Raw genomic sequence first — 13,283 nt, 5'->3', positions numbered from 1 at the left:
CTTCCACTCTTTGTCCTCCAAACTCTATCACCTTTTTGGCTAGATTATGCGGGCAGCATCTGCACCCGCCACATCTATAGTTGCCTTTGATTGGGCCCCTTTTTAGCCAGTTTTTACCCTTTTGGGCTGAGGTATACGAACTTCTCACTAATTTGGATTTAATGGTTTTACCTCTCCTAAAACTGATCAAAGGTCCACCTTCTGCTATCGCGGCCAATTCTGCATCGTTTTCTATTATGTGCCAGTTATCTTTCAGGGCCTTTTTGATAAGGTCTGCCATGGGTGAAAAATCAAATGTAAAGGAGAACCTCTCTTGTTCCTCTCTCTTTTCCCTTTTTTTCAATAAAGCTTCTTGTTCTCTTCCACTTGCCTTTTCATAGGCCCTATCTATTAAAGCCCTGGGGTACCCTCTTCTCATTAACCTCTGTTTTAATTCCTCAGCCTGTTTCTCGAACCCTTCTCTTGTGTTATTAACACGTCTTATCCTGAGAAATTGTCCATACGGTACCGCTCTCTTAACATGACTGGGGTGGTAACTGTTAAAATGCAGTAAGGAATTAGTCGCTGTTTTTTTCCTGTGTACTGACGTGCAAATCTTGTTGTTTTTCACTTCTACTAACACGTCTAAGAACTCAATGGTGTTTTCGCTAATTGTGTGGGTGAACCTCATATTCATGTTGTTATTATTATTAAGGGACTTGACCATGTTTTCAAACATCTCCTTGGTCCCAGACCATAGGATAAACACATCATCCACATATCTTCTATACATCTTTGTGTGTGATATAGGGGTTTTCGGTATTGTAAATGTATCTCGCTTCAAAAACTGCCAGGAAGATATTGGCGTATGTGCAGGATACGGGAGTGCCCATGGCAGTACCGTCACCCTGCACATACCACTCACCATCAAACAAAAACGCATTATGACTTAGGATAAAATATAGGGACTCGCATATGAATCTCGTATAGTCTTCACCTTTTTGTGCGTTCTCTACTATTTCCCTCACGGCCTCTACCCCCTTCTCATGGGGGATGCGGGTGTACAAGCTCTCTACGTCTATAGATGCTAATAACCAGTGTTCCTCCCACGTTTGTTGGTTTAAAGCATTTAGGAATTCGTTAGTATCCTTCAAATATAAGGGGATATCCTTTAAAACTGGCCTCAATAACCAGTCAATGTATTGTGAGAGCGGCTCCGTTATTGAGCCTATGCCCGCCACGATCGGGCGCCCCGGTGGAGGCCACCGGCCGAGTCCGGAAGTTACCGCGTACCACAGATGTACCTGCAAAATGGGAGTAGAAGTGCGGCGCAGAGGAACCATAGGTGAGTTTTAGCCAAGGTTTATGATCTAGACAGCCCTTGATTGGTACCTGCCTGTTGTGTGACATTACGAGTAACCTATGGTTGATTGTAACACCAGAATAGGGCGGGTATCCGTTCCGCCCTAAGAGCTTATAATCCTGTGACACATTTTAATCCCCACACGGAGGCCGGAAGAAGCGCGGATAGCGCAAAACGGCCGTAGCCTTCCTTTGAGCACCATGCATCACTCCCTCCCCGCTGCACCCTGGTTTTGATGGCTGGATTTTTTTCTCAATAAAGAAGAATTTACATTTTCACACAGAATTTGGGTGAGTGCCGTCCTTCTTCTCCATATTTGTATTAATGTTACTTTGGACAAAACATTCCCCCATGGATCATTCCATTCTATCATCTACCAAATATTCATTAAATCTGTGTATTATCCATCCCCAAATATGGGGTCAACCATGATACACCAGTTATACAGGTATGTAAAAGAGAACCTCATTTCTATATGTTTTTGTAACATTATATCCATTGGATGTCCATATCCATACACACACTGGATGCCCCCATGAAGCCTACATGACAGTATATATGGCAGAGCAGGTACATGGCAGGTGCCACCTGAAGATGCCAGGGGTCATGTGACTGGCGCATGCCCAACTGCCCTTCACTTTCCAACTGTCGACCGCTGCAAGTGGAAGAGAGATGGATTGCCCCGCAAGGGATCTGCGCAAGATGACGTCCAAAGGACAAGATGAAGATGACAAGAAGAGAGAAGAAGAGGAGAAGATGAAAGGCGGAGAGAAGAGGAAGAGGGAAGATCACAGCCAAGCGGAAGACGCCCAAAAGAAGAAGAGGACCGGACCCAACGCCAGAGAGTCAGAGGATGAAGGGCCAAGAGCAGGTAGAGGACCATCTATTTATTTGGGGCCTGTTATGATGAATGTACAATATGGTTTTATTCCAAATGTATTTATTGTAAATGTTCCCATGTACAGGGGAGGGGGCGTTTTCCTGGTGTGGGATCTTCCATGGGTACAGATCCTTGTGTACATTACAGCTTTGTTAGTGACAGGAAGGTGACAATGTGAAAGCGTACAGTCATCATCAGGAAGGCAATTCTGGTCTGAAGTGTAGAAAATAAAGAAGAAAGTGTTTTGTTTATTTAATAATCTCGGTCTCTAATCTATGAAATACTCCTTCGTAATTTTATTAAATGTTATTGCACACTTTGATCAATAAGATTGGACTATAAACAAAACTGTAGTATCATAGTCATAGTATATAAGGCTGGAAGGAGACGCAAGTCCATCAAGTCCAACCTTTAAGAATTAAATAAATGTTTTATCCCCATAACCCGTGATATTTTTCCTCTCCAGAAAGGCATCCAGGCCTCTCTTGAACATGTACATAGAGTCCGCCATAACAACCTCCTGCGGCAGAGAGTTCCATAGTCTCACTGCTCTTACAGTAAAGAACCTTTGTCTATGTTGATGGTAGAATCGCCTCTCCTCTAGGCGTAGAGGATGCCCCCTTGTCCTGGCCACAGGCCTAGGTATAAAAAGATCTTTGGAGAGATCCTTGTACTGTCCGTTCAGGTATTTGTACATTGTAATGAGGTCTCCCCTCAGTCGTCTTTTTTCTAAACTGAATAATCCCAAATTTTTTAATCTGTCAGTGTATTCTAGTTCCCCCATTCCCCTAATAATCCTGGTTGCTCTCCTCTGCACCCGTTCCAGCTCTACTATATCCTTTTTATACACTGGTGCCCAAAACTGTACACAATATTCCATGTGTGGTCTGACCAGGGATTTGTATAAGGGCAAAACTATGTCTTTATCATGAGAATCTATTCCTCTCTTGATACATCCCATAATTTTATTTGCTTTAGCAGCAGCCGCCTGGCTCTGGTCACTAAAATTAAGTTTACCATCCACCAATACCCCCAAGTCCTTTTCAGCTTCAGTTTTACTAAGTAATTGACCGTTTAGAACAGTGATGGCTAACCTATGGCACTGGTGCCAGAGGTGGCACTCAGAGCCCTTTCTGTGGGCACTCAGGCCATCACCAGAGATGACTCCAGGTATCTTCCTGCAGTCCCAGACAGCCCAGGACTTGCTGTGCACAGAGGTATTTTAAAGTGACAGCTGTACCTGGGACTATTTTCTGCTTTATTGGTGTCCTCAGGATGCTGGTATCAATGAAAACTGTGACAGAGAAGGGAGTATAAATCACAAATTAAATGTCTGTGTTGGCACTCTGCGATAAATAAGTGGGTCTTTGCTGTAGTTTGGGCACTCGGTCTCTAAAAGGTTCGCCATCACTGGTTTAGAACATAATTATACTTTTTGTTTCCATGGCCCAAGTGCATAACTTTACATTTATCTACATTAAACCTCATCAACCATTTCTCTGCCCATCCCTCAAGCTTCCACAAATCCCTCTGTAATGCTAAACTATCGACCTCAGTATTTATTACTTTACACAGCTTAGTATCATCTGCAAATATTGAAACTTGACTGTGTAAACCCACTACAAGGTCATTAATAAAAATATTAAAAAGAAGTGGCCCCAATACTGACCCCTGTGGCACTCCACTGGTAACATCAACCCAATCTGAGAATGTGCCATTAATGACCACCCTCTGTTTTCTATCACTAAGCCAATTACTTACCCAAATACACAGATTTTCTCCTATTCCCAGCAGTCTCATTTTATATACCAACCTTTTATGTGGCACGGTGTCAAATGCCTTTGAAAAGTCCAGATATACAACATCCACAGCGTCCCCCAGATCCAGTGTTGAACTTACCTCCTCGTAGAAACCAATCAGATTAGTCTGACAGGACCGAACTCTCATAAACCCATGCTGACGCTGGGTTATAAGGTTGTGCACAGTGAGATACTCCAGGATAGCATCTCTAATAAACCCCTCAAATATTTTCCCCACCACAGCAGTTAGACTCACGGGTCTGTAGTTTCCAGGATCGCTATTTGATCCTTTTTTGTATATTGGTACCACATTTGCTATGCACCAGTCCTGTGGAACATAACCAGTCCTCAGTGAATCTTCAAATATTAAAAATAACGGTTTGTCTATCACCGTACATAATTCATGCAGAACCCGGGGGTGTATGCCATCTGGCCCCGGTGATTTATCTATCTTAGTGGTTGCGAGGCGGCGCCGTACCTCTTCCTGGGTTAAACTGTTGACATTATAAAAAGAATTTACATTATTCCTCATTGTGTCTTCCACCTGGGGATTTTCCTGGGTAAAGACAGTTGAGAAGGCGACATTCAGTAGATTGGCCCTTTCCTCATCTCCTTCCACCATGACCCCCATGTTATTTCTAAGGGGACCCACACTCTCTGTTTTTAGTTTCTTATCATTTATATACTTTAAAAATAATTTGGGATTATTTTTGCTCTCCCTTGCAATATTTCTCTCAGTCTCTATTTTTGCGGCCTTTATCTGCTTTTTACAGGATTTATTTTTCTCTCTATAATCCTGTAATGCCTCATCGCTACCTTCACGTTTTAGCACCTTAAACGCTTTATCTTTCTCGCTTATTGCTTTCCTTACAAGACTAGTTAGCCACATAGGGTTTTTATTGTTCCTTTCATGCTTTTTCCCATAAGGTATGTGTTTCTCTCAGGACTTTTTCAGAATATATGAGAAAAAGTCCCATTTTTTTTTTGGGGGGGGGGGTTTTGTCTTTGAGAACATTATCCCAGTCTATGCCTTTAAGGTCTTCCCTTAGTTGCTGCAAATTTGCCCTCCTGAAGTTTAGAGTGTTGGTTGCCCCTTCACTAACGCTCTTAGTAAAGCGCAATACAAAATCAATGATATTATGATCACTATTCCCCAGGTTCCCCCCAACCTGTAGTTTTGATACCCTAACAGGTCTGTTGGTAAGGATAAGGTCCAGCAGTGCCCCCCCTCTTGTTGGCTCCAGGACTAGTTGCGACAGGTAATTGTCTTTTGTGGTTGACAAGAACCTGCTACCTTTGAAGGACCTGCAGGTTTCTGCCCCCCAGTCGATATCTGGGTAATTGAAGTCCCCCATGATAAGTACTTCACCATGCTTTGAATCCGCATCCATTTCACTTATCAGCATTTCCTCTGCTGCCTCCATTATATTTGGAGCCTTATAACAAACCCCTAGCAATATTTTATTATTCTTTTTCCATCCTCTTATCTCCACCCATAGGGACTCCACATTTGCATTTGCATTACTGATGTCATCTCGCAGGACGGGCTTGAGGCAAGAATTCACATATAAACAAACCCCTCCCCCTTTTTTATTTATACGATCCTTTCTAAAAAGACTATAACCATCTATAGTAACAGCCCAGTCATAGCTACTGTCCAGCCACGTCTCGCTGATACCCACTATATCATATTTCCGCTCCAACATCAAGAGTTCCAGTTCCTCCATTTTGTTTGTGAGGCTTCTGGCATTTGTGTACATGCACTTTATATGGTTTTCCCTGTCCGTATTCCTTTTGTCCTTATACCCCAATCTCATTCCAGCCCCCCTTCCTCCCCCATGGACTATGACTCTTCCCAGCTCTCTATGTACACTGTCTATTTGCCCTGCACAAGTGTAGTTGCCCTCCCCCCAGGTCTCTAGTTTAAACACCCCTCCAACCTTCTAGCCATTTTTCCCCAAAAACAGCGGCCCCCTCCCCATTGAGGTGCAGCCCATCCCTACTGTAGAGCCTGTAGCCGACAGAAAAGTCAGGCCAGTTCTCCATGAACCCAAAACCCTCCTTCCTACACCAACTTTTGAGCCACTTATTTACCTCCTTGATCTCCCGCTGCCTTTCTGGTGTGGCACGTGGTACAGGCAGTATTTCGGAGAAAATTACCTTTGAGGTCCTTGCCCTGAGCTTATGGCCTAAATCTCTGAAATCATTTTTAAGGACCTTCCACCTACCTGTTACTTTGTCATTAGTGCCAATGTGGACCATGACCGCTGGTTCCTCACCAGCCCCTCCCAGTAATCTGTCAACCCGATCCGCAACATGCCGAACCCGAGCACCCGGCAAACAACACACTGTTTGGTATGCACGGTCTTTGTGACAGATTGCCCTGTGTGTTCCCCTAATAATGGAATCTCCCACTACCAGCACCTGTCTGACATTGCCTGTGCTCCCATTACTCTTCTTACTGGAGCAGACATTCCCCTGGTTGCTAGCGGCCACGTCTTTCTGCAGCATTGCTACCCCAGAGCTGATATCCCCCTCATCCGCCATCCTGGCAAACTTATTGGGGTGCACCAGATCAGGACTAGACTCCCTGCAACTCTTCCCTCTACACCGCCTTCTACATGTTACCCAACTAGCTGCCCCCTCACTCTGCACCTCCATACTTCCCTCCCCACACCCATCTTCCCCAGAGAGTTTGTGCTCCAGGAGCAGCAAACTTCGTTCCATATTATCAATTGCTCGCAGCCTTGAAACTTGCTCATTTAGATCCAGAATCTGGGCTTCCAGACAAGCAATTTTCACACACCCCACACAGCAGTATTCCCCCTCGAACGGCTGTTCAACGAAAGCATACATGGCACAGGTTGTACACCGTGTAGCAATGCCACTTATGGAGTCCATTATTCTAATGGGGATTACAATAGAAATATGCACAGAAAGAAGAATCTACAGTCAAAGTAACACAAAATACAGCAGTTACCTGCTAAAGTCCCTCAAGTACATGTCATTATTTTTAGTTAAGAAATGTGTTTGAATTTAAAATAATTAGTAATTCCATTGTTTTATATGTAGTTACACTGGTCTAACTATATACACACATGTGCCAATTCTTTAAATGCCTGCAGCCACCAGTAGGGGGCGATCAGTGTATAGGAATTAATTCAACTGTCATTAGACTCTGTATTGGCAGATGCACTGAGCTCCCCCTACTGGCAGCTGAAAGAAAATACTTTATTCATGTCATGAAACAGAAGGTCCTATCACAGCTGTGGGGTTTGTCTACATGATAGTTACACCACTAGGCCATAAAGTAAGAGGTGCTGGGGCTGGTGTCTAGTGTAATAGTATGGATATTACCTATAGGCTAGTGATCTGTATGCTACATGTAACCGTGCAATATGCACCTCATAGACTTATCTGTAAGTGGTGGCAAACCTGTGGCACTCAGATCCGTCTCTGTGGGCACCCAGGCCATCACCCCAGCACAGAGTTTAACAGCGAGACAGAGCAAGAAGGTGTGAACAGAGCTGGATTATCACTAGAGAACCTGCTCTGGGCCCCCTGACTCTTCCTGTTCAGGGGACACTGGGGGGGCAGCTACAAGGATAATCCAAATGTCTCCATCTTCTTTCTACTGTAATGTCCTCAGGGCTCCATTATGATGGAAAGTCATGATAGAGAGGGAGCAAAAACTGTCATAAATGTACATGTTGCGACCCATAAGTAGGTTTTGGTTTTAGTTTGGGCACTCAGTCTCTAAAAGTTATAACTTTTATCAGACATCTTCCTTAATTATAGATACGTGGGTCTATGTCCATCAGTAATTTATATTGTATTCCCTTCTCTATAATATATAACATTGTGGTTTATCTGCATCCTTTTGGGGCCTAGTATTTTAGCTTGGCCTTTTTGTATTAGTAGATACTTACAGAATGATATAAAGTATTTGTGTGAATATAACTGAGAGTGGGAGAAGATGCACTATGTGTAACAGGATTATATACAGTGGTATACATGTATATTCCACACTTCAGATACAGTGACAGCTACAGCCCACGTTCACATAGTCAGTATTTCAAGCCAAAAACTGAGGTGGAACCTAGAAAGAGAAGAGGGAAAATGGAAAGATCTGTATCTCTTCAGTTTGATGCTGGATTTGGCTTACAAATACTGGTGCACAATACTAGGAGTGTGAAAGTGGCTTTATAGAGACTAATCTCATGTCTTCTCCTTTTCCCATTACATGTCTCCTATATAGACTAATATGATATTCCTTATTTTATTCCTTTAGGACCCAGCACCTCTGTAACATCTGGATCTACTGCCCCAAATACCATCGGTGGCTTTGTGGTCCATGAGGTGCTGGGCAAGGGCAGCTTCGGCAAGGTAAGATTTACACACTTCTAATTCATCCTCATTAGATATATAACACCCCAGGTCTATCTTGCACATAATTAGGCTTTTTGCACATGACGCAGTCCGTGTATATGGGCCCGCATGTCGGCCCGGCCCCACATACGGCACACCTCGCTGATCATGGAAGTCCCTGCATTATATCGAAATATGATGTGAGGACTTCTTATCTGCCAGCCGGACTGCAGCGCTGGCAGTGTAACAGTTAATATCTTGTATTTTCTCTCCTCAGGTGATGCTGGCATCAGTTCCCGGCCAAAACATCTACAAGGCCATTAAGATCATCAACATTGGGAACAATGCGGAAGCCCTAGAGCGAGAGAGGCGGATACTCCTGGCTGCTAGAGACTGTCCATTCGTGTCTCACCTCAGTGCCTCACTGAAGTCTAAGCGCCATATGTATTTCATCCTGGAGTATCTGTCCGGCGGCAGCCTCGAGTCTCTGATTATTCAGAGCGGCAAGCTTAACATCGAGCTTGTACGGTTCTACACGGCAGAATTGATCTGTGGCATCCAGTTCCTCCATGGCCATGGCATCGCCCATCGGTAAGAGAAACTTCATTTATGTGATTTTGGGACACCATTGATATCCGTGGCTGTGTCAGTTTTTGCATATTATGTCGGTACCATATGCATCCATGGACACTAGTGGTGCAGTTTCTAACCAAATATTCTTCTTTCTTTATGACAACTATTATAACAAGTATTAATATTCTTTTTTCATTGCAGAGACATCAAACCAGCCAACATCATGCTGGATGAAGATGGTCATATTCGGATTATAGACCTGGGGCTGGCGCAGGACGGTCTGACCGCTTCCACTAAGATCTGCGGACAGACTGGAACATACCGCTACATGGCCCCAGAGGTGCACCTGGATAAACCTTACACTGTAGCAGTGGACTGGTGGGGTCTTGGGATGGTTGTTTCCAAAATGTCATCTGGAAAATCCCCCTTTTATGACCTCAACCAGATGCAAAAGGTCTTTCTCTCGATCACCAGAAAGAAGCCAAAGATTCCATCATGGCTTGATGAAGACCTGAAACATCTTATACTGAACCTGCTACAGAAGGATCCAGAGATGCGCTTGGGTGTGTCCGGTAACATCAGAGACCACCCATTTTTCCGAACCATCTACTGGGAGGAACTGGAGACGAGGAGAGCACAGCCACCCATTCCATCTTGTTCTGGTGACAAACCATCTGGTTAGGCCAGGGGGTAACCCCTGTGCCTCCTTCCCAGAACTCTGTGCCTCCTCCGCCCACTGCTTGTAGACCTGACCCTGGCTTGCCCCGGACATCGCCTCTCTGCTGCTTTACTGCCGTTTGTCATCATATTGCTGCCCCAGTCTCTTGGCTCTGATTCTTCTGACCTCTGGCCCGACCCGACGACCCTTCAAGCCTGCGTTTTCTTTGGCTCCAAAGACCACCCTGAGACCACAGATTTCCATCTTTATGGTGAGTATCGGGTGAGTATGGGCGCTTGATACAGGGAATATTTCCCGCCATATTTGGCGCCAGGAAGGAATGTTTTTCCCCTTAAATCCGGACAAATTGTCCTAAAGGGTTTTTTTCTTTCCTTCCTCTGGATCAACACAAATGCCCCAAACCAAATTAATTTACCCCTCAAAATTTTAAATCCAATTTAGCCCACTTTCCAGAAACAAATTATTTAGTATATTATTCAGGGACTAGTCTGACTGCCATGCATGGGGTCGGGAAGGAATTTTTCCTCATGTAAAGCTAATTGGCTCAATGAGGTTTTTTCGCCTTCCCCTGGATTAATGAAAAGTTATTCCAGGGATCTAGTCTGACTGCCCTAGGTGGAGTCGGGAAGGAATTTTCCCCCTTATTTAAGGGTTTTTCGCCTTCCCCTGAATCAACAAAAGTCAGTGGATTTAAAATATCCTTGACTTTTATTTGGAAATTATCAAATAAATCGCCCCCTCATCAATAAAATTGCTATTTCTATAAAATTCTCTATTTTTACCCTTATATCTTGTGTACTTTCATGATTTTATCGTCTTGCTGTGTATTTTTTGGTTTCCCTGGTTTTGTAATAATATACAGGAATATATGATAACATAATACATGGTAAAGATTAATATCCAATAGCCATGGGTCTTCAGCTATTGGAAAACTAAGGTTATCACTAGACACATTCACACATTTACAAAAACAACGTTAGAGTCTGTGGCCAGGCCTTGGCCCGATCCCATATGAGCTCACGCACATGTGATCAGGACAAGGCCCGCCCCATACACTAGCGCTACATTTGTAAGCGCAACTCTAGCGCTATGTGTGAACACTACCTTAAAAGGTTTTATCTGCTAATGAATGATTTCTGTGAAGAGTAAAAAGACATTATGATAATCTAAGAATATCAATATTGTCACCTGTACAGAATTATTTATCATGTAAAAAAAACTAAAGGAAACATAGAAAAGAAAATGAATATCTGTGGGTAGGTTCTTTTTATGATGGTTCCATTTCATTAAAGGTTGAACATGTTTCACTTGATGTGAACAGTGTCGTGTTAATTTGCCGCTTGGTCTGCATATATCATATGGTTAGTGCTTTATAGAAGACTTATTGAGTATAGGTTTTAAAATAAAATATCTATATTTTCAGATATTTAGCATATTTTAACGTCATGTGAACAAATTCAAATATTGGACATTGAAATATAATACATATCTGAATAAGACACCTTTATATATTTTATTTTTAAACCTATACTCCTATAATAAGTCTTCTTTTAAGCAATAACCATATGATATATGCAGACCAAGCGGCAACTTAACAGGACATTGTTCACATTACGTGAAATTCTTGGTGGACTTTAGGAAAACGTATTTTATTATTTTATACATTTTGTTTGTAGAGATTACTATTTTAAGTGCGTTCGCCCAGCACCATATTTATCAGATGTACTATGTATATCTGCTACTAATTAGATGTTTACATGCTATATTGTAGTACTTAAAGGGGTATTCCGGAAATATGAACGCCTGACACAAAAACCCTTGTTGATGATGCCCCACTAGATATAATATTATCAAAAATTTTTTGTAGAAACCTTTTGCCAAGCGGCAAGCTTAACATCGAGCTTGTACGGTTCTACACGGCAGAATTGATCTGTGGCATCCAGTTCCTCCATGGCCATGGCATCGCCCATCGGTAAGAGAAACTTCATTTATGTGATTTTGGGATGCCATTGATATCCATGGCTGTGTCCGTTTTTGCAGATTATGTCAGTACCATATGCATCCATGGACACTAGTGGTGCAGTTTCTAACCAAATATTCTTCTTTCTTTATGACAACTATTATAACAAGTATTAATATTCTTTTTTCATTGCAGAGACATCAAACCAGCCAACATCATGCTGGATGAAGATGGTCATATTCGGATTATAGACCTGGGGCTGGCGCAGGACGGTCTGACCGCTTCCACTAAGATCTGCGGACAGACTGGAACATACCGCTACATGGCCCCAGAGGTGCACCTGGATAAACCTTACACTGTAGCAGTGGACTGGTGGGGTCTTGGGATGGTTGTTTCCAAAATGTCATCTGGAAAATCCCCCTTTTATGACCTCAACCAGATGCAAAAGGTCTTTCTCTCGATCACCAGAAAGAAGCCAAAGATTCCATCATGGCTTGATGAAGACCTGAAACATCTTATACTGAACCTGCTACAGAAGGATCCAGAGATGCGCTTGGGTGTGTCCGGTAACATCAGAGACCACCCATTTTTCCGAACCATCTACTGGGAGGAACTGGAGACGAGGAGAGCACAGCCACCCATTCCATCTTGTTCTGGTGACAAACCATCTGGTTAGGCCAGGGGGTAACCCCTGTGCCTCCTTCCCAGAACTCTGTGCCTCCTCCGCCCACTGCTTGTAGACCTGACCCTGGCTTGCCCCGGACATCGCCTCTCTGCTGCTTTACTGCCGTTTGTCATCATATTGCTGCCCCAGTCTCTTGGCTCTGATTCTTCTGACCTCTGGCCCGACCCGACGACCCTTCAAGCCTGCGTTTTCTTTGGCTCCAAAGACCACCCTGAGACCACAGATTTCCATCTTTATGGTGAGTATCGGGTGAGTATGGGCGCTTGATACAGGGAATATTTCCCGCCATATTTGGCGCCAGGAAGGAATGTTTTTCCCCTTAAATCCGGACAAATTGTCCTAAAGGGTTTTTTTCTTTCCTTCCTCTGGATCAACACAAATGCCCCAAACCAAATTAATTTACCCCTCAAAATTTTAAATCCAATTTAGCCCACTTTCCAGAAACAAATTATTTAGTATATTATTCAGGGACTAGTCTGACTGCCATGCATGGGGTCGGGAAGGAATTTTTCCTCATGTAAAGCTAATTGGCTCAATGAGGTTTTTTCGCCTTCCCCTGGATTAATGAAAAGTTATTCCAGGGATCTAGTCTGACTGCCCTAGGTGGAGTCGGGAAGGAATTTTCCCCCTTATTTAAGGGTTTTTCGCCTTCCCCTGAATCAACAAAAGTCAGTGGATTTAAAATATCCTTGACTTTTATTTGGAAATTATCAAATAAATCGCCCCCTCATCAATAAAATTGCTATTTCTATAAAATTCTCTATTTTTACCCTTATATCTTGTGTACTTTCATGATTTTATCGTCTTGCTGTGTATTTTTTGGTTTCCCTGGTTTTGTAATAATATACAGGAATATATGATAACATAATACATGGTAAAGATTAATATCCAATAGCCATGGGTCTTCAGCTATTGGAAAACTAAGGTTATCACTAGACACATTCACACATTTACAAAAACAACGTTAGAGTCTGTGGCCAGGCCTTGGCCCGATCCC

General features: G+C 43.1%; 2 protein-coding genes across 2 annotated transcripts; both read left to right on the top strand.

Moving 5' to 3' along the window:
- The first annotated feature begins 1,964 nt into the window (after positions 1-1,964).
- On the top strand, positions 1,965-10,324 carry LOC140068773 (protein kinase C delta type-like). The gene is made up of 4 exons (XM_072114169.1): positions 1,965-2,213; positions 8,313-8,407; positions 8,667-8,980; positions 9,164-10,324. Exons 1-4 carry the CDS (start codon positions 2,015-2,017, stop codon positions 9,642-9,644), a joined length of 1,089 nt encoding a protein of 362 aa, XP_071970270.1. The 5' UTR covers positions 1,965-2,014; the 3' UTR covers positions 9,645-10,324.
- Positions 10,325-10,883: 559 nt separating this feature from the next.
- On the top strand, positions 10,884-12,957 carry LOC140070175 (protein kinase C delta type-like). The gene is made up of 3 exons (XM_072116514.1): positions 10,884-10,897; positions 11,509-11,613; positions 11,797-12,957. The coding sequence occupies exons 1-3, from the start codon at positions 10,884-10,886 to the stop codon at positions 12,275-12,277; spliced, it is 600 nt and encodes a 199-aa protein (XP_071972615.1). The 3' UTR covers positions 12,278-12,957.
- Positions 12,958-13,283: the final 326 nt, after the last annotated feature.

Source organism: Engystomops pustulosus, chromosome 7 (genome assembly GCF_040894005.1).
Source record: "Engystomops pustulosus chromosome 7, aEngPut4.maternal, whole genome shotgun sequence".
Classification (NCBI taxonomy): domain Eukaryota; kingdom Metazoa; phylum Chordata; class Amphibia; order Anura; family Leptodactylidae; genus Engystomops; species Engystomops pustulosus.
This window is presented reverse-complemented; position numbering and strand designations above follow the sequence as displayed.

What these genes read in the sequence shown, in the direction of transcription:
- LOC140068773 (XM_072114169.1), top strand. Translation starts at nt 2,015, where the DNA reads ATGGATTGCCCCGCAAGGGATCTGCGCAAGATGACGTCCAAAGGACAA. An exon ending in GCAAGGGCAGCTTCGGCAAG is followed by an intron (nt 8,408 to 8,666) that starts GTAAGATTTACA and finishes TTCTCTCCTCAG; the next exon opens with GTGATGCTGGCATCAGTTCC. An exon ending in GGCCATGGCATCGCCCATCG is followed by an intron (nt 8,981 to 9,163) that starts GTAAGAGAAACT and finishes TTTTCATTGCAG; the next exon opens with AGACATCAAACCAGCCAACA.
- LOC140070175 (XM_072116514.1), top strand. An exon ending in GGCCATGGCATCGCCCATCG is followed by an intron (nt 11,614 to 11,796) that starts GTAAGAGAAACT and finishes TTTTCATTGCAG; the next exon opens with AGACATCAAACCAGCCAACA.